The sequence below is a fragment of the Grampus griseus genome (genome assembly GCF_964374135.1).
Source record: "Grampus griseus genome assembly, chromosome: 1".
NCBI classification, from domain to species: domain Eukaryota; kingdom Metazoa; phylum Chordata; class Mammalia; order Artiodactyla; family Delphinidae; genus Grampus; species Grampus griseus.
This window is the reverse complement of record NC_139017.1, coordinates 519,540-538,794: the sequence shown is the minus strand read 5'-3', so window position 1 is coordinate 538,794 and position 19,255 is coordinate 519,540. Positions and strand designations below refer to the sequence as shown.

Genomic DNA, 19,255 nt, shown 5'->3' with positions numbered 1-19,255 from the left:
TCATGAAAAACCATAATATTCTATCCAAACGTAACCCTGTAAGGTACACAAATGTTCCCACAGGTGTGCCTTAGCAGTGCATGCTTTCCTGTGCTTTTAACATTTTTTGTCTTCTTACAACCCAAACTCTTACACTGTGAATTATGCCAGCGTTATTGGCTACTGAGAAGAGAGAAGGGACTTTTAAAAAGCCCTTTAGTCAATTAATAGCTCAAATGAAAATACTTAGTATGGTCTTGGAGCTTATAGCTCCGGTTATATTCCTGAAATATTTTTCAGGTTATAGAAGCATTTTAAGAGGAAAATAACATGTTTGGATCTCATTTAACCAAGTGAAACAGTTCATGCGTCAAGATGGGGCTTTGCCTGGCGCTGAGGGACTTTCAGAAGTACTTCACCAAGGTGGCGGTCACGGGGCTGTCATCACCGAGTGCTGCGGTCTCCCTTTCCCCGAGTGCCCGGCTGCTGTGGAGGGTCCACATTCTGCGCCCTGGGGGGAGGCGGCGGGCCGGTGTCCGGGCCTATTCTTCAGCAGTGGGTGCGGAGGGGCGGCCAGCCTAGTCCTGGTCTCGGCACCTACCGCTCTAGGTCAGGGCTCAGCAGACGCTTTATGTGAAGGGCCTGACCGTCAGCGTGTTCTGCTTTGCCGGCCACAGGGTCTGTCGCGCCTGCTCGGCTCTGCTGTCCAGTGGGAAAGCAGCCGTGGACAGTGCGTCATGAATGGGCGCGGCTGTGTTCCAATAAAACTTTATGCACAAGCAGGCTGGTGGGCTGCACTCGGCCTCCGGGCCAGGCCCCAGTTTGGCAGCCTCTGCTCTAGGTTCCCGGCTCAGAAGGAGTTTGCTGACGTCAGCGTGGCTCCAAGCGCCCACTGTCCCCCATCCAAGCACTCCTTTGGTAATGCCGCATCTTGCTGACTCTGGAGCACGACTGACAGCTCGTGGGCAGGGGAGTCACCTGTTGCGAGGCGTCCGTGTCGTCTGTCCTCAGCCGGAAAGGCACTGGTGGATTTTGGTCCCACTGCAGGAAACGTGGCCAAGCTTCCCGAAGGAGGAGCCCAGGAGGGAGAGTGTCTGTCTTCTGTATCGTCCACATGGAGTTTCTCTGCTCTGTTACAGGTCTTTACCTTCTGAGGAGACAGTCTGAGATGGTGGGTTCCCGGTCTGTCCCTTATCGGCGTTTCTCACCTGAGCCGTCCCTTCCTACCTCCCAGGGACCTACAGGCACGGCTGGACGCAGGCAGTCGCTTGCCACGTGAGAAGTGCAGCTCTTTGTAGGCTCTGACCACAGCCGAGTTGGCGCCTGACACTCACAGGTTCTTAGGAGGGTGCCTGTCCAAAGGTCGTTGCTTGCTGTCAGTCACTCTAACGGCTGGTTATCATTTGAATTCCTCAGGAGTAGATTCTGGAATTTATTGTCTTTTGCCTTGTTAACTTTCAGTCTGCAGAATATATGCAGGAAGAATTGCGGGCGGGGGGGGGGGCGGATTTGCAGAGGGGTTGACATAAATCTTCAAAGCTTTGACCCTGCTTTTACTTGAAATGATATTTAAAAGGAGTGGATTTTTAGAAAGAAGCTAATGAAATTTTGATCCTTCAACAATTTTAGGGAAAAAAGTGATGAAAGCTGACAGTAATCTGTCACAGTAAAGACTCCTATCAGATGTGGGAACTGATGATAGGTTAGCACAATTAATTTTGTGCCAAGTAAGCAAAACCAGACCTTCTCTTGAGAATACGGGTCTACCTAACGTGTGCCTGTTGTCCAAGAAGTCTCTTGGGTCACTGGTGACCTTTGGTGCTCAGGAATAAAACGGTGAAATACCGTTCGGGCACCTGCGAGATTATTTCTGGCGTGCTTGACTCGGAGCTCTGGGCAGGCTTGGGTACTGGCGCCCAGCGAGCTGAGCGGTTCTCGGTGATGACGGGTGAAGGTAACAGGTAGAGCTTCTGCCGTCGTCGTCCTCAAGCTGCTCAGGAAGAACCAGTGCGGTCATTTGTTTAGGACATGGATTTTCGAGCCTCTCCCCACGCGATTCCGAATTGGTGGAGGGTGGAAAGCCTGGGAGCCTGCATCATACAAGCCTCCAGGGGAATCCCAACGGGCAGGTTTCACAGACACTGTCCTCGAGGTACGTGAACGTTTAGGGGTTGCTAGCATCCCAGGGAGGCCGTCATAAAGCCTAGGACTCCCTGGGGCACAGCTCAGAGCCAGCCTCCACTCCTTGCCGCCCTGCAGAAGGCACGCACTGATTGGGTGCCCGCCATGTGTCGGGCTGCGCGCCTCGGGGATGCAGGAGTATGACAGCAGGCATGCTCACATCCTGAGGGGCAGGAGCCGGTCCTGTTAGACGCCCCCATCGAGACACCTAACAGGCCGTTGAACCGAGGAACCTGGTGGTTGTGGAAGACGTGCGACGGATCTGGAGTCACTGCCTTAGGACGGGGATTTAGTGCCCGAGGACTGGGTGAGACTGCTTAGGAAAAGGGCACAGTTAGCACAAAAGGGCCTGTGGCTACGTTCCAGATTATTCCAGGGCTGGCCCTGGACAAGACCCAGAGTATTTCTCCGATTGTAATGGAAGAACGTGTACAGATAAGTTGGTGGATCTCATGGTGGGAAAACGAAGTAGCTCTGACCTGCCTTTTTGTCACATACACACTTTATATGTACAGAGCAATCAGAGCCTGTTAGAATCCAGATGAAAGATAACGAAATAGGTCTCTAGTGCTTCGCGTGGACTGAACGGGAGAAGTCGGCAGGACTCACTGTCTTCCTGGCTGTGGGGCGGGAGCATCGCGGGAGTGTGGGGTGGCTGGGAAGATGCAGGGGCGGGGGAGACGGTGCTGGCTTTGGAGCCAGAGACCTACGTTCAGAGCCAGTTCCACCTCTTATTGGCTGTATGGCCTTGGAAAAGTCGTTTAACTTCTCGGAACTCTGACAGTGCTTTAATCTGCAAAATGAGATCACTGTTCCTGTCTCACAGGCTTAATGTAAGGAACAGCAGTACAAATGTTTTTTACTTTAGGTAGTGCCAAGCTTTTAATAAATGAAAGCTACTAGTATAATGGTCCTACACGTGTCTCCTTCCCCCTGTCTTTGAGCTTCTTTATTCCCATTCCTTGGAATGCTCTTCTTGCTTTATTGCCTCTTTCTCCGACTCCCCCTCCCTTTTTAGTGCACATTCATGTTTTAGGCTAAGCTCCACCTCCTCCAAGAAGCCTTCCTTTGATCCCTCCTCCGACCGGACTAGAGTCTTCTCAGTATCTTGAATTTACCTTTAATACACGGTGATTATCATTATTAGATTGTATTTGCCAATTAAAGTAAAATCCTTAAAGTTGTGGTCTGTTTCTTCTTCATTATTTTACCCTCAAGATCTAGTGTTTAGGTATGTTTTCTCTGACAACTTGTAGAACAGCTCAGTTGGTGTCGTTCACATTTCTGACTTGGTGACTGTGTGTGCCGCGTGCTGGAGTGAGGCTGGGAATTCGGGAGGAAGAGCGTGTTTGGGGCGCAGGTGACGATTTTGCTTTCGGTCGTGCTGAGCTGGAAGGGAAGCGTCCCACACGCGATTGGATGTGTCGGCTGAGTGTGGGGAGGTGCGGGGCTGGGGGAAGCGAGGGCGCCCATCACCTAGGCCGTCTCTTCAGACGCGCTGCCGCCTGTGGAGCCGCCTGTGAGTGCTGAGTGACCACAGCCAGCGCGGTGAGCATGGTGGCGCTGGCCACGGCGCTGCAGCAGCTGCGCTGGTGGCAGGGGCGGGGCAGGAGACGGGCCGCTGCACGGAACAGCTTCCCCACGGGAAATGGGAGCTCCGCTGCCAGAAGCAGGGAAGGGGAGCAAGTGCCCCCACGCCTGCCTCGGCCACGTCACAGGACTCTGCTGCCCACAGAGGGTGCGCTCGGAGGCCCCGGGCCTGGTGACTGGCAGGCATTGCTGGCTCGGGAGGGCAGTTTGGGGGCGGGGACAGGCCCTGGGGCAGCGGCATCTACTCCGTGACTGACTGCGTGCAGGGCGTGTGATGAGTTTTCTGGGGTTAATAGTGTCTGGTTCGTAGCCATTTGCTCTGGGGGCAAAGCTCCCAAATAGTTTGGTGATTAAAAAAATCTACGTGCACCCCAACGTTCATAGCAGCACTTTCACAATAGCCAGGACATGGAAACAACCTAAATGTCCAACAACAGAGGAATGGGTAGAGAAGACGTGGTACATATATACAAGGGAGTATTACTCAGCCATAAAAAGGCTTGAAATGACGCCATTTGCAGCAACATGGATGGACCTAGAGACTATCATACTAAGTGAAGTGAGTCAGACAGAGACAGACACATATGACATCACTTATCTGTGGAATCTAAAATACGACACCAATGAACTCATCTACGAAACAGAAACAGACTCACGGACATAGAGAACAGACTTGTGGCTGCCAAGGGGGAGGGGTTGGTGAGGGAAGGATTGGGAGTTTGGGGTTAGCAGATGCAAACTATCATATATAATATGGATAAGCAACAAGGCCCTACTGTAGAGCACAGGCATGTATATTCAATATCCTGTGATAAAACATGATGGAAAAGAATGAAAAAGAATATATATGTAACTGAATCACTTTGTTGTACACCTGAAACTAACACAACATTGTGAATGAATTCTACTTCAATTAAAAAAACAAAATCTTCCTAAAGGCTGGAAGAGTTCAAATAGATCTAATCTTCCTATCACTTGGCCGACTGTGGTGACGGCCCGATTTTATGCTTCCCCCGACTGCTCCCCCAACACTCCTTACTGTGCATTGCTGCTGTCTCCTGGCCGCCCGCTCCCACGTGGATTTTCCGAGGGAATGAAAAGCAGAGTGTCTCTGCCTCGGAGGAGCTCTTTCCACAGTTGACGCCAGCTGTGAGGCAGGGGTTGGTTATTGATCCGTCGGCGGGGGGCGGCTGTCTGGCACCGTCAGGCTCCCAGCTTGTTTTCTCTGACGTGCTTCTGCCTTTTTTGTGTTTAGCTTACTCGTTTACAGGATGCTTTCAGAGAGAAAGCCTAATCCAGGATTGAGAGAGTTCTGCTTACGCCACACCGAGAAGCTTTTATAGAGCACAGCTGTGGAGAACAGCCCTAAGAGGTTCTGGCTCATCTAAGAGGGTTTCCTCAAAGCAGAAAGCTTCCTCCCAGCCCCCGCTTCTCCCCGTCCTCAGTTGCATCATCTCCCCAGAAGGGTGCCACAGGCAAAGCAGAGCCGCTAACGGTGCGCCCTGGGGAGGGTCAGGGGCTGGGCTCTGACTCCAGCCTCGCCGCCTCTGGTCCACAGTAGCGCGGTGCTCTGAGGAGCTGCTCCTGTGGTGTGTTCCGTAGCCCTTTAAAGAACTGCCTGCTGCCCTTGACTTCCTGGCAACGATGTTGTTCCACCGCAACCTACAGCTGACCTTAAAGGGGTAAATTTGATTTGGATAGTAATGATTATTAGAAAACTATTTCAACATAGACTGGTTAAGAAAGTTAAGGAGGAGTATGTAACCTCACTAGTATTCAAAGCTATAAATGAGCATCAGGAAGTAGGATTTTATTTTTCACCGACCAAAATAGGAAAAGATGTTGAAAAGGTAATGGCCAGTTTAGGTGGGAGGAGAGTGAGATGGGTCTCCTCGTATTTCATGTTGGGAATGCAAATTAATACTTCCTTTTTGGAAAGCAAATTGCCAAGGTATCAAAGGCCCTGAGCTGATCCAGAATTTTCATTTTTGGAAGTCTATCTCTAGGAAATAGTCCTGAATATGAAAAAGGAAAAAAAAAAGCTTTATGTACAGAGATTTGAACCACAGGGTGTGTTATATATATGTGGCTCTCTAAACATTTGTCCATTCAGTAAATACTCGAGTGCCTGTTATATGGGAGGTGTGTGTTTGGTGCTGTTGAACAGAACGAGTCCACTTGGCGATTTATAATAGTGGAAAAAGCGGGAACAACCTAAATGTCCAGTATTCTGGTGGCAGTTAAGTAAATGATGATTCGCGCACACGGCGGATGCTGTGACTCACAGCTTGCTTTCCATCCCCTGACGGCCAGCCCTTTAGGGTGTTTCCTTGGAACAGACTAGAGTAGGAGGCAGCCGTTTGGAAATGAGTTGCAAAGGCAGTGTCACGCCCTGGATAAATGCTCATGATGAAGTGTCATCGAATGAGCTGGACCCACAGGTACACCTGTTACGTGAGCACACGTGTGAGGGTCAGAGACCGAGGACGGCCACCGTGCGTTGGCGGTGGCTGTGTTCCTGTGGTGGGACAGAGTATGACCGACTCTTTTCTACTCATCTTTATTTTCTGAATCTTCTTTGATGAGCCCCTGTTGCTTGTGTAATTTTTTTTCCTAAATGCTTTGGCAGCACAAACTTTCAGAAAGTAGAGGCTTGAAAGTGAAGCAAAGTGGAGTGTAGGCTGCTGTCATGAGCTGTATCCCGCTCTCTGACTGTCGCCTGTTTCCGCTGCGTGGAGTAACGCGGGGGAATCGGGGCGCAGGCAGCCAGGGGCCTCTCAGGGCCTGTGTGTTTGGGAAGCCCTCTGGGGTGTTATCTGAACACTGCCTGGGACTGAGGGGCTGAGGGCCACCCCGTAACGTCAGGATCAGCGTGGTTTCTGGCGCCGTGCGCTGAAATTGAACAGCTCACATACAGTCACAGTTCTGAGAAGCTGTGAAATGTACCCCTGAACCCAGCTTCACTCCTCCCCCCGCCTCCCCCCGCCCCGCTCCCCCGCTCCTTCTCTCCACGGGCCGCCGCACCCAGGCCTGACTCGGTGGTGCTCGGGACCTGCGTGCTCACCTCCTGGGTACAGCCGCGCCGTGCTGCCTGCTTGTGCTCCTCCGGCACTTGGAGCTGGTCAGCTGGAGATTGACTTTCGTGTCTTCTCAGCTCTCAGGGACGGACGTGTCTGGGGCTTGGGCGGGGGGAGGTTCTGTTTTGTCTGGGCTGGCTTGCTGTGTTCTGTTTGAAGCTTAGATTGCGTCTACACCCCGCACCAGGCACCAGCAGGTGTGCTTTGCAGAGTGGTGGTCAGACAGACAGATCCCTGCGTCTGGTGAGGCTCATTCCAGGAGTGCTTGGCCCTCTCCCTTCACCTGGCAACCTACTGACTCAGCATACTTATACGCCAGCAAACTGTGGAGGTCTCAGAAAGCTCTTTCTGGAAGGCACTTTACAAACTGTTCTAGCCCAGCTCCCTTATTCTATAGATTAAGCACCTGGGCCCCCAAGGGGGCATGGCTTCACCTGAGCTGTGCAAGGACTGGGTGTCAGAGAGTGCAAGCCCTGAGCCCCCAGACCCGCTGTCCTCCTGCAGGGCTGGGTGTGCCCCCCAGCGCAGGGGCTGGCTGCCCTTGCTCCCGGGTGGGGAGAGCGCCCTCTTCTCGTGCGCGTTGACTCAAGTATGGGAACTAGGGGTAGAGTTCATACACGAGCTTTACAGCAGAGGCTGCTGCTGCCCCCAGCTTAGTACCTTTTTAAAGTCACCTTCCCTCCGTACCTCACGTTCCAGTATACCCGTTATTTCTTTCAATCCACACAGTTTCCAAATGGCAGGAATATTCCTCCACTACAGTTGATTTTGAGTTTGAACTTTGGATATATTTGCTAATGTTTACAGACTGGTGAGGTTAGGGGAGCTGAACTGCTATTATTTCAAAAGTAAAAGCCATTAGTGATAAGGGTAATTCACAAACGGATGGTAGTCAAACTGGCAATGGTAGATACCAGAAAACAGGACAGTATCTTCAAAGTGCTGTGGGAAAACAGTTACGAACCTACAGCTCTATGCAGTGATTTATTTACACAGCAGGTGTAAAATAAAGGCGTTTTCAGACACACAGGGGCTAACTGCTCAACCCGCAAACCCCAACTGATGAAAGAACTAAGGAATGTTCTTCAGCAAAAAGAAAAATAAATGCAGAAAGAAGTGAAATACAAGAAACAAAGTGTTGAATACGGTAATAAAGCTATTTTTTTTAATGTTTAAAACACGATCTAGAATTCTAGAAATAATGTGGTGTTAAAGGTGTAAAACTGTCCTGTGGTTCTTGTTTTCAGCAGAAAAGATACTGATTAACTTTACACACTTTTAGAGAAAAAAAAAATACTTAAATAAGTGTTAAACTACTGTGTAGGAATAACCATTAAAGTCATACAGAATTAGAAGGTACAGCTCCTAAATCAGTAGAGGAAAAACAGGTAAGTTTAAGATTCATTCACTCCATCCAATGGAAAACAGGAAAGGGGATGAAAAGAAGAAAAGGGGAAAATAGGAAATACAAAATAAAATGTGTAAGTAGTCATGATGAACATGAATTTACCTATAAAGCCAGAGGCACTCAGGTTGGATTATTCCACTATAAGCTCTCTTCAAAGTTGTACTTAGCAGTAAAAGATAAAAGTATGGGGCGGGTGGGGAGAATATATGCAAATACTCACCAAGAGGAAGCTGATCTGGCAACATTAATAGCCATCAAAGATAATTTTAAGGGCTTCCCTGGTGGCGCAGTGGTTGAGAGTCTGCCTGCCGATGCAGGGGACGCGGGTTCGTGCCCCGGTCCGGGAGGATCCCGCATGCCGCGGAGCGGCTGCGCCCGTGAGCCATGGCCGCTGAGCCTGCGCATCCGGAGCCTGTGCTCCGCAACGGGAGAGGCCACAACAGTGAGAGGCCCGCGTACTGCAAAAAAAAAAAAAAAAAAAAGATAATTTTAAGCAAAAGCCATCAAATGACAGGAAGATATTTCTTGATTGTGAAAAAGGAACAATCCCAAAGAAGTTATAAAGTAATGGACTGGAGACACTGAAAATATAGTCTCAAGATTTATAAAACAGAAGCTGTCAGAATAACACAAAGAAATAGTATATCCACAATCAGAGTTTCAGATTTTAACACACCTCTCTCAGAAACTATATCAAACAGACAAAAATAGTTAAAGGACATAAAGGATTTGAACGCCATAATTAACCAACTTGATCCAATAAATACAGAGCACACATGGCATGTGTATCATGAGGACCACACTAAATTAAAACTCAGCATTCTCTCATTCATTCATCAAGTATTTCTTGAGTGCCCAGTGTTTGCCATACACCGTTCTAGGCATGTGGAGTGCATTAGTCAACAAAACAGACAAAGAGCCTGGATTCGTGATGCTTATCTTCTCCCGGGGTATCAGGAGCAGGCAAGCAGTGGACAGCAGCCACAGTGAGGGATTGGGTGGAGAGAGGACAGGCTGTATTATCAAATAGGGTGTCTGAGTAAATCTCATTGGCAGGCTGAGATTGGGGCAAAGAATTGAAGAAGCTGAGTGAGTTAGCCATAAAGCTATCTGGAGGAAGAGTATTCCAGGCAGAGGCATCAGCTAGAGCAAAGGCCATAGAAGAAGCTGGGGAGGAGAGTAATACGAAAGAGAATCAGATCATGTGGGTGTAGGGTGTTGCAGGCCTTTTTCATTTACTCTGCATGAAATGAGCCATTGCAGGAATTTGAGTAGAGGAGTGGCATGGTCTGACTTAACGTTTTAAGGTAATCCCTCTAGCTGCTGTATTGAGATTAGACTTGAGACAAGAGCAGAAGCTGCCGGACCGTTACAGTAATTCAGGCAGGAAATGATGGGGACTTGGAACACATGGTAGCAGGATAGGAGTTGAGAGTTGATAAGATTCTGGACGTGAGGAAAACACGACAATCCAAAACCTGTGGGACGCAGTAAAAACAGTTCTAAGAGGAAAGTTTATAGCAGTGCAAGCCTGCCTCAGGAAACAAATATCTCAAATAAACAACCCTAACCTAAAGGAGCTGGAAAAAGAACAAACAAAGCCCGAAGTTAGTAGAAGTAAAGAAATCATAAAGATCAGAGCAGAAATAAAATGAAATAGAGACCAAAAAAAAAAAAAAAAGAAAAGATCAGTGAAATTAAGAACTAATTCTTTGAAAAGATAAACAAAATTTATAAACCTTTAGCCAGACTCATGAAGAAAAAAACAGGGCCTAAATCAATAAAATCAGAAATGAAAAAGGAGAAGTTACAGCTGACACCGCAGAAATACAAAGGATCCTAAGAGACTGCTACGAACAACTATATACCAATAAAAGAGACAACCTGGAAGAAATGGAAAAATTCCTAGAAATGTTCAAGCTCCCAAGACTGAATTAAAAAGAAGTAGAAAATATGAACAGACCAATTACCAGTAATGAAATTGAATCAGTTATTTTATTTTTTTTATTGGAGTATAACTGCTTTACAGTGTTGCGTTAGTTTCTGCTGTACAGTGAAGTGAATCAGCTCTATATATACATCTATCGCCTCCCTCTTGGACCTCCCCCCACCCATCCCACCCACCTAGGTCTTCACAGAGCACGAAGCTGAGCTCCCTGTGCTGTACAGCAGGTTCCCACTAGCTATCTGTCTTACACATGGTAGTGTATTTATGTCAAAACTAATCTTCCAATTCATCCCACCCTCCCCTTCCCCCTTCCCTCCACACGTCCGTTCTCTACGTCCGTGTTTCTATTCCTCCCCTGAAGATATGTTCATCTGTACCATTTTCCTACATTCCACATATATGCGTTAATATACGATATTTGTTTTTCTCTTTCTGACTTCACTCTGTATGACAGAGTCTAGGTCCATCCACGTCTCTACAAATGACCCAAATTCATTTATTTTTATGGCTGAGTAATACTCCATTATATGTACCACATCTTCTTTATCCATTCCTCTGTTGATGGGCATTTAGGTTGTTTCCATGTCCTGGCTATTGTGAACAGTGCTGCAATGAACATTGGGGTACATGTGTCTTTTTGAATTATGGTTTTCTCAGGGTATATGCCCAGTAGTGGGATAGCTGGATCATATGGTAGTTCTACTCTTAGTTTTTTAAGGAACCTCCATACTCTTCTCCATAGTGGCTGTATCAGTTTACCCACCAACAGCCCAAGAGGGTTCCCTTTTCTCCACACCCTCTCTAGCATTTATTGTTTGTAGATTTTTTGATGATGGCCATTCTGACCGGTGTGGGGTGATATGTCATTGTAGTTTTGATTTGCATTTCTCTAATAGTTAGTGATGTTGAGCGTCTTTTCATGTGCCTCTTGGCCATCTGTATGTCTTCCTTGGTGAAATGTCTGTTTAGGTCTCCCGCCCATATTTTGATGGGGTTGTTTGGGTTTTTTTGATACTGAGCTGCATGAGCTTTTTGTATATTTTGACCAATCCTTTGTCCATTGCTTCGTTAGCAAATATTTTCTCCCATTCTGTGGGTTGTCTTTTCATCTTGTTTATGGTTTCCTTTGCTGTGCAAAAGTTTTTAAGTTTAGTTAGGTCCCATTTGCTTATTTGTTTTTAATTTTCATTACTCTAGGAGGTGGGTCATAAAAGATCTTGCTGTGATTTATGTCAAAGAGTGTTTTTCCTATGTTTTTCTCTAAGAGTTTTATAGTGTCCGGTCTTACATTTAGGTCTTTAATCCATTTTGAGTTTATTTTTGTGTATGGTGTCAGGTAGTGTTCTAATTTCATTCGTTTACATGTAGTTGTCCAGTTTTCCAGCACTATTTACTGAAGAGGCTGTCTTTTCTCCATTGTATATTCTTGCCTCCTTTGTCATAGATTAGGTGACCATAGGTGTGTGGGTTTATCTCTGGGCTTTCTATCCTGTTCCATTGATCTATATTTCTGTTTTTGTGCCAGTACCATATTGTCTTGTTTACTGTAGCTTTGTAGTATAGTCTGAAGTTAGAGAATGTGATTCCTCCAGCTCCGTTTTTCTTTCTCAAGATTGCTTTGGCTATTCGGGGTCTATTGGGCCTCCATAAAAATTGTAAAATTTTTTGTTCTAATTCTGTGAAAAATGCCATTAGTAATTTGATAGGGATTGCATTGAACCTGTAGATTGTTTTGGGTAGTGTAGTCATTTGCACATTATTGATTCTTGCAATCCAGGAGCATGGTATATGTCTCCATCTGTTTGTGTCATCTTTGATTTCTTTCATCAGTGTTTTGTAGTTTTCTGAGTACAGGTCTTTTGCGTCCTTAGGTAGGTTTATTCCTAAGTACTTTATTTTTTTTTGTTGCCATGGTAAACGGTATTATTTCCTTAATTTCTCTTTCTGGTATTTTGTTGTTAGTGTAGAGTAATGCAATGGATTTCTGTGCATTAATTTTGTGTCCTGCAACCTTACCAAATTCATTGATTAGTTCTAGTAGTTTTCTGCTTGCATCTTTGGGATTTTCTGTATATATTATCATGTCATCTGCGAACAGTGACAGTTTTACTTCTTCTTTTCCAATTTGTATTCCTTTTATTCTTTTTCTTCTCTGGTTGCCGTGGCTAGGACTTCCAAAACTATGTTGAATAATAGTGGTGAGAGTGACCAACCTTGTCTTGTTCCTGATCTTAGAGGAAATGCTTTCAGTTTTTCACCATTGAGAATGATGTTTGCTGTGGGTTTGTCGTATATGGCCTTTATTATGTTGAGGTAGGTTCCCTCTATGCCCACTTTCTGGAGAGTTTTCATCATAAATGGGTGTTGAATTTTGTCAAAAGCTTTTTCTGCATCTGTTGAGATGATCATATGGTTTTTATTCTTTAATTTGTTAATATGGTGTATCACATTGATTGATTTGCGTATATTGAAGAATCCTTGCATCCCTGGGATAAATCCCACTTGATCATGGTGTATGGTCTTTTTAATGTGCTGTTGGATTCTGTTTGCTAGTATTTTGTTGAGGATTTTTGCATCTATGTTCATCAGTGGTATTGGTCTGTAATTTTCATTTTTTGTAGTATCTTTGTCTGGTTTTGGTATCAGGGTGATGGTGGCCTCACAGAACAAGTTTGGAGTGTTCCCTCCTCTGTAGTTTTTTGGAAGAGTTAGAGAATGATAGGTGTTAGCTCTTCTCCAAATGTTTAATAGAATTCGCCTGTGAAGCCATCAGGTCCTGGACTTTCGTTTGTTGGAAGATATTTTTAATCACAGTTTCAATTTCATTACTTGTGATTGATCTGTTCATATTTTCGGTTTCTTCCTGGTTCAGTCTTGGATGGTTGTACTTTTCTAAGAATTTGTCCATTTCTTCCAGGTTGTCCATTTTATTGTCATATAGTTGCTTGTAGAAGTCTCTTACGATCCTTTGTATTTCTGCAGTAAGAGTTGTGATTTTTCCTTTTTAATTTCTAATTTTATTGATTTGACTCCTCTCCCTTTTTTTCTTGATGAGTCTGGCTAAAGGCTTATCTAATTTTGTTTATCTTCTCAAAGAACCAACTTTTAATTTTATTGACCTTTGCTGTTGTTTTCTTTTCTGTTTCATTTATTTCTGCTCTGATCTTTATGGTTTCTTTCCTTCTACTAACTTCAGGTTTTCTTTGTTCTTCTTTTTCTAGTTGCTTTAGGTATAAGGTTAGATTGTTTATTTGAGATTTTTCTTGTTTCTTGAGGTGAGCTTGGATTGCTATAAACTTCCCTCTTAGAACTGTTTTTGCTGTGTCCCATAGGTTTTGGATCATCGTGTTTTCATTGTCATTTTTTTCTAGGTATTTTTTTATTTCTTCTTTGATTTCTTCAGTGTTCTCTTGGTTATTTAGCAGCACACTGCTTAGCCTCCATGTGTTTGTGTTTTTTTACAGTTTTTTTCCTGTAATTGATTTCTAATCTCATAGCGTTTTGATCAGAAAAGATGCTTGATATGATTTCAGTTTTCTTAAATTTTCCAAGGCTTGATTTGTGACCCAAGATGTGACCTGTCCTGGAGAACGTTCCGTGTGCACCTGAGAAGAAAGTGTAATCTGCTGTTTTTGGATGGAATGTCCTATAAATATCAATTAAGTCCATCTGGTCTGTTGTGTCATTTAAAGCTTGTGTTTCCTTATTTATTTTCTGTCTGGATGATCTGTCCATTGGTGTAAGTGGGGTGTTGAAGTCTCCCACTATTATTGTGTTACTGTCGATTTCCCTTTTTATGGCTGTTAGCATTTGCCTTATGTATTGAGGTGCTCCTGTGTTGGGTGCATAAATACTTACAATTGTTATGTTTTCTTCTTGGATTGATCCCTTGATCATTATGTAGTGTCCTTCCTTATCTCTTGTAACAGTTTTTATTTTTAAAGTCTATTTTATTTGATATGGGTATTGCTACTCCAGCTTTCTTGTGATTTCCTTTTGATAGAATATCTTTTCCCATCCCCTCACTTTCAGTCTGTGTGTCCCTAGGTCTGAAGTGGGTCTCTTGCAGACGGCATATATAGGGGTCTTGTTTTTGTATCCATTCAGCCAGTCTGTGCCTTTTGGTTGGAGCATTTAATCCATTTAACTTCAAGGTGGTTATCAATATGTATGTTCCTGTTACCATTTTCTCAATTGATTTGGGTTTGTTTTTGTGGGTCTTTTTCTTCTCTTGTGTTTCTTGCCTAGAAAGGTTCCTTTAGCAGTTGTTGTAAAGCTGGTTTGGTGGTGCTTAATTCTCTTAACTTTTGCTTGTCTGTAAAAGTTTTAATTTCTCCATCGAATCTGAATGAGATCCTTGCTGGGTAGAGTAATCTTGGTTGTTGTAGGTTTTTCCCTTTCATCACTTTAAATATATCCTGCCACTCCCTTCTGGCCTGCAGCGTTTCTGCTGAAAAATCAGCTGATAACCTTATGGGGATTCCCTTGTATGTTATTTGTTGCTTTTCCCTTGCTGCTTTTAATATTTTTTCTTTGAATTTAATATTTGTTAGTTCTATCAGCATGTGTCTTGGCGTGTTTCTCCTAGGGTTTATCCTGTATGGGACTCTTCTGTGCTTCCTGGACTTGGGTGGCTATTTCCTTTCCCATGTTAGGGAAGTTTTTGACTATAATCTCTTCAAATATTTTCTCAGACCCCTTCTCTTTCTCTTCTTCTTCTAGGACCCCTATAATTCGGATGTTGGTGCCTTTAGTGTTGCCCCAGAGGTCTCTGAGACTGTCCTCAATTCTTTTCATTCTTTTGTCTTTATTCTGCTTCTCGGCAGTTACTTCCACCGTTCCATCTTCCAGCTCAATTATTCGTTCTTCTGCCTCAGGTATTGTGCTGTTGATTCCTTCTAGTGTATTTTTCATTTCAGTTATTGTATTATTCATCTCTGTTTGTTGGTTCTTTAGTTCTTCTGGGTCCTTGTTAAACATTTCTTGTATTTTCTTGATCCGTGCCTCCATTCTATTTCCGAGATTTTGAATCGTCTTTACTATCATTACTCTGAATTCTTATTCAGGTAGGTTGCATATTTCCTATTCATTTATTTGGTCTTGTAGGTTTTTACCTTGCTCCTTCATCTGTAACATAATTTTTTGTCGTCTCATTTTTTTTTTTTTTGATGGGTGGGGCTGTATTCCTGTCTTACTGGTTATTTGGCCTGAGACATCCCACCCACACTGGAGTTTGCAGGCAATTGGGCAGAGCTTGGCCTTGGTGCTGAGATGAGGACCTCCAGGAGACCTCATTCCAATTAATATTCCCTGGGGTCTGAGCTTCTCTGTTAGTCCAGTGGTTTGGACTCAGCGCTCCCACCATAGGAGCTCGGGCCCAAGTCCCGGCCTGGGAACCAGGATCCCACAAGCCGGGCAGCGTGGCAAAAGAAAAGAGAGAAAAAAAAAAAAGGAGTAGTACAATAACAAAGAATAAGAAATAAAATAAACTTAGAAAAATATATTAGGAAAAATAATAAGTGAAACAATTCCAACAAGGTAAAACAGATCCACAACAGAAAAAAGAAAAGAAAAAAAGCAGAACAGTAACGAAGTATAAGGAATTAAATAAAATTAGAAAGATAAACTGTTTATTAGAAAAAAGAAAAATATAAAAGAATCAACAACACCAAGGTGAAACAGAGCCACAATCTATTAAAAAAAAAAAAAAGACCAGAAAAGGCCTTGGCTTTGGGGGGGCAGAGCTTAGGCAGAGGCGGGGTTTAGGGTGGGGGCGGGCCTTAGGCGGGAGCAACATTTACGTATGGGGCGGGGCCTAGGCTTAGGACCTGCATGGTGGGGAAAGGCAGCACAGCCTGAGGGGGGCTTCTGATTGCCTTGGAGTGTGTGCGGAGTTTGGGAGTTAAGAGGTAGGCCCTGGATTGGGGGTGTGTGGGCGAAGTTTAGGCCCAGCATGGTTGGAGGGGGTCTGGGAGTGTGGTGTGTAGAGGTAGGGCCCTGGGCAAGGGTGTGGGGCAGGGCTTAGGCTCAGCATGACCAAAGGGAGCCCCGAGGGCGGAGGATTAGGCCTGGGATTTCAGCAGGCTCCCTGGGGCCCAAGTGGGCAGGGGAACTGCTGGCCATGCTCCCTTACATTCCTCCACTCTCCCAAGGGTCTCCCCCTGTCCCCATTGATCCCCGAACTGTGGGTAGGCCCCATCAGGTGTGGGAACCCCTCCCCTCTCCAAGCCACCCCTGAGGGGCGCCGGTCCTGTCCATCTGGCCTTTACTTTTCCTTCCCCCTCCCTCTCACTCCCTCAGGACCCACATGGCTGGAGGGGGTCTCGGTGGGCAGAGCATCAGGTCTAGGACCTCAGCAGGCTCCCCAGGGCCCAAGTGGGCAGGGGAAATGCTGGCTATGTTCCCTTCTGATCCTCTGCCATCTGGACTGTCTCCCCTGTTTGTTACCCCTCTGGGCATGGGAGCCCCTGCCCTCCCCCAGCTGCCCTTCAGGAGCGCTGGTCCTGTCCCACCTCCACTTCTTCTCCCCTATTGAATCCAACAATACACTAAAAGGATCATACACCATGATCAAGTAGGACTCATTCCAGGCATGCAAGGATGGTTCAGTATCTGCAAATCAATCAGTGTGATACACCACACTAACAAACTGAAGAATAAAACCATATGATCATCTCAGTAGATGCCCAGAAAGCTTTTGACAACATTCAACATCCATTTATGATAAAAAAAAAAAAACTCTCCAGAAAGTAGGGATAAAGGAAACATATATGGCAAGCCCACTGCTGACATCATACTCAGTGGTGGAAAGCTGAAAGCATTTCCTCTAAGATCAAGAACGAGACAAGGATGTCCACTCTTGCCACTTTTATTCAACATAGTATTGGAAGTCCTAGCTATAGCAATCAGAGAAGAATGAGAAAGAAAAGGAATCCAAATTGGAAAGGAGTAAAACGGTCACTCTTTGCAGATGACATGTTACTCTACGTAGAAAATCCTAAAGACACAACCAGAAAACTACTAGAACTAATCAATGAATTTGGTAAGGTTGCAGGATACAAAATTAATGCACAGAAATCCATTGCATTACTCTACACTAACAACAAAATACCAGAAAGAGAAATTAAGGAAACAGTCCCATTTACCATCACATCAAAAAGAACAAACCTATCTAAGGAGGCAAAAGACCAGCACTCTGAAAATTATAAGACGCTTGTGAAAGAAACTGAAGATGACACAAACAGATGGAAAGATATACCGTGTTTATGAATTGGAAGAATATTGTTAAAATGACCATACTACCCAAGGCAACCTAGAGATTTAATATAATCCCTATCAAAATACCAACGACACAGAACTAGAGCAAGTAATTTTTAAAGTTGTATGGAAACACAAAAGACCCCAAATAGCCAAAATAATCTTGAGAAAGAAGAACAGAGCTGGAGTTATCACGCTCCCTCACTTCAGAGTTTACTACAAAGCTACATAATCAAAACAGTCTGGTACTGGCACAAAAACAGACATGGAGATCAATGGAACAGAATGGAAAGCCCAGAAATAAACCCACACACTTATGGACAGTTAATCTATGACAAAGGAGGCAAGAATATACAACAGAGAAAAAACAGTCTCTTCAATAAGAGGTGGTTGGAAAACTTCATGGCGACATGTAAAACAATGAAGTTAGAACATTTTCTCACACCATATGCAAAAATAAACTCAAAATGGATCAAAGACTTAAATGTAAGACTGGAAACCATAAAATTCTCAGGAGAACACATAGGTGGAACACTGTTTGACATAAACCACAGCAATATTTCTCTCAATCTGTCTCCTAAGGCAAAGGAAACAAAAGCCAAAATAAACAAATGGGACCTAATTAAACTTAAAACAAAACTTTCGTTTTGCACAGCAAACGAAACTCTTGACAAAAGACAACCTACTGAATGGGAGAAAATACTTGGCAAGTGATACGACTGATAAGGGGTTAATATCCAAAATACATAAACAGCTCATACAACTCAACATCATAAAAACAAACAACCCAATTAAAAAACGTGCAGAAGACCTGAATAGACATTTTTCCAAAGAAGACATACAAGTGGCCAACAGGTACATGAAAAGATGCTCAACATCATTAATCATCAGGAAAAGGCAAACTAAAACCACAATGAGATTATCACCTCACACCTGTCAGAATGGCTGTCATCGAAAAGAACACAAATAACAAATGTCGGTGAGGATCTGGAGAAAAGGGAACCACCCTGCACTGTTCATGGCATGTAAATTGGTACAGCCAATGTGGAAAACAGTATGGAGGTTCCTCAAAATACTAAAAGTAGAACTACCATATGACCCAGCAACTTTGCTTCTGGGTATACATCCAAAGAAAACAAAAACACTAATTTGAAAAGGTAATGCACCCCAGTTATCATAACAACGTTATTTACAATTGCCAACATATGGAAGCCACATCAGTGTCTGTCAACAGATGAGTGGATAAAGAAGATGTGGTACATATATGCAATGGAATATTACTCAGCCACAGAAAAGAATGAAATTTTGCCATTTACTACAACATAGATGGACTGGAAGGCATTATGCTAAGTGAAATAAGTCAGACAAAGAAAAGGACCATATGATATCACTGTATCTATCATCTATCTCTGGATACATGATCTAGCATCTCATAGATACAGAGAACAAACTAGTGGTTACCAGTGGGGCGAGGGAAGGGGGAGGGGAATATTGGGGTAGGGGATTAAGAGGTGCAAACTACTATGTGTAAAATAAGGTACAAGGATATATTGTACAGCACAGGGAATATAGCCAATATTTTATTATAACTATAAATGGAATGTAACCTTTAAAAATTGTAAATCGCTGTGTTGTACACTGGAAACTTATATTGTACATGAACTATATACCTCAGTGGGGAAAAAAATATTCTGGATGTACAGTATGTCAGGGAAAGAGCAGTCTTGGCTGACCCCAAGGTCTTTGGCCTGAGCAGTTGGAAGGATAGAGTTGCCATCAGCTGACATGGGAAGTCTGCAGCTGAAACGGGTTGGG

General features: G+C 44.5%; 1 protein-coding gene across 18 annotated transcripts in view; it reads left to right on the top strand.

The window, feature by feature from the left end:
- PPP1R12B (protein phosphatase 1 regulatory subunit 12B) overlaps nucleotides 1-19,255 on the top strand; it is a 204,564-nt gene that overhangs the window by 131,339 nt on the left and 53,970 nt on the right. The window contains exon 19 of one of the 18 annotated variants that reach the window (XM_082679749.1): nucleotides 1,119-3,310. The exons of the other annotated variants lie outside the window; for them this stretch is intronic. Coding sequence (XP_082535875.1) covers nucleotides 1,119-1,133 — 15 coding nt within the window. The 3' untranslated portion in view covers nucleotides 1,134-3,310. Of the gene's footprint in view, nucleotides 1-1,118; nucleotides 3,311-19,255 lie in introns of those variants that run through there. 18 annotated transcript variants of the gene reach the window in all.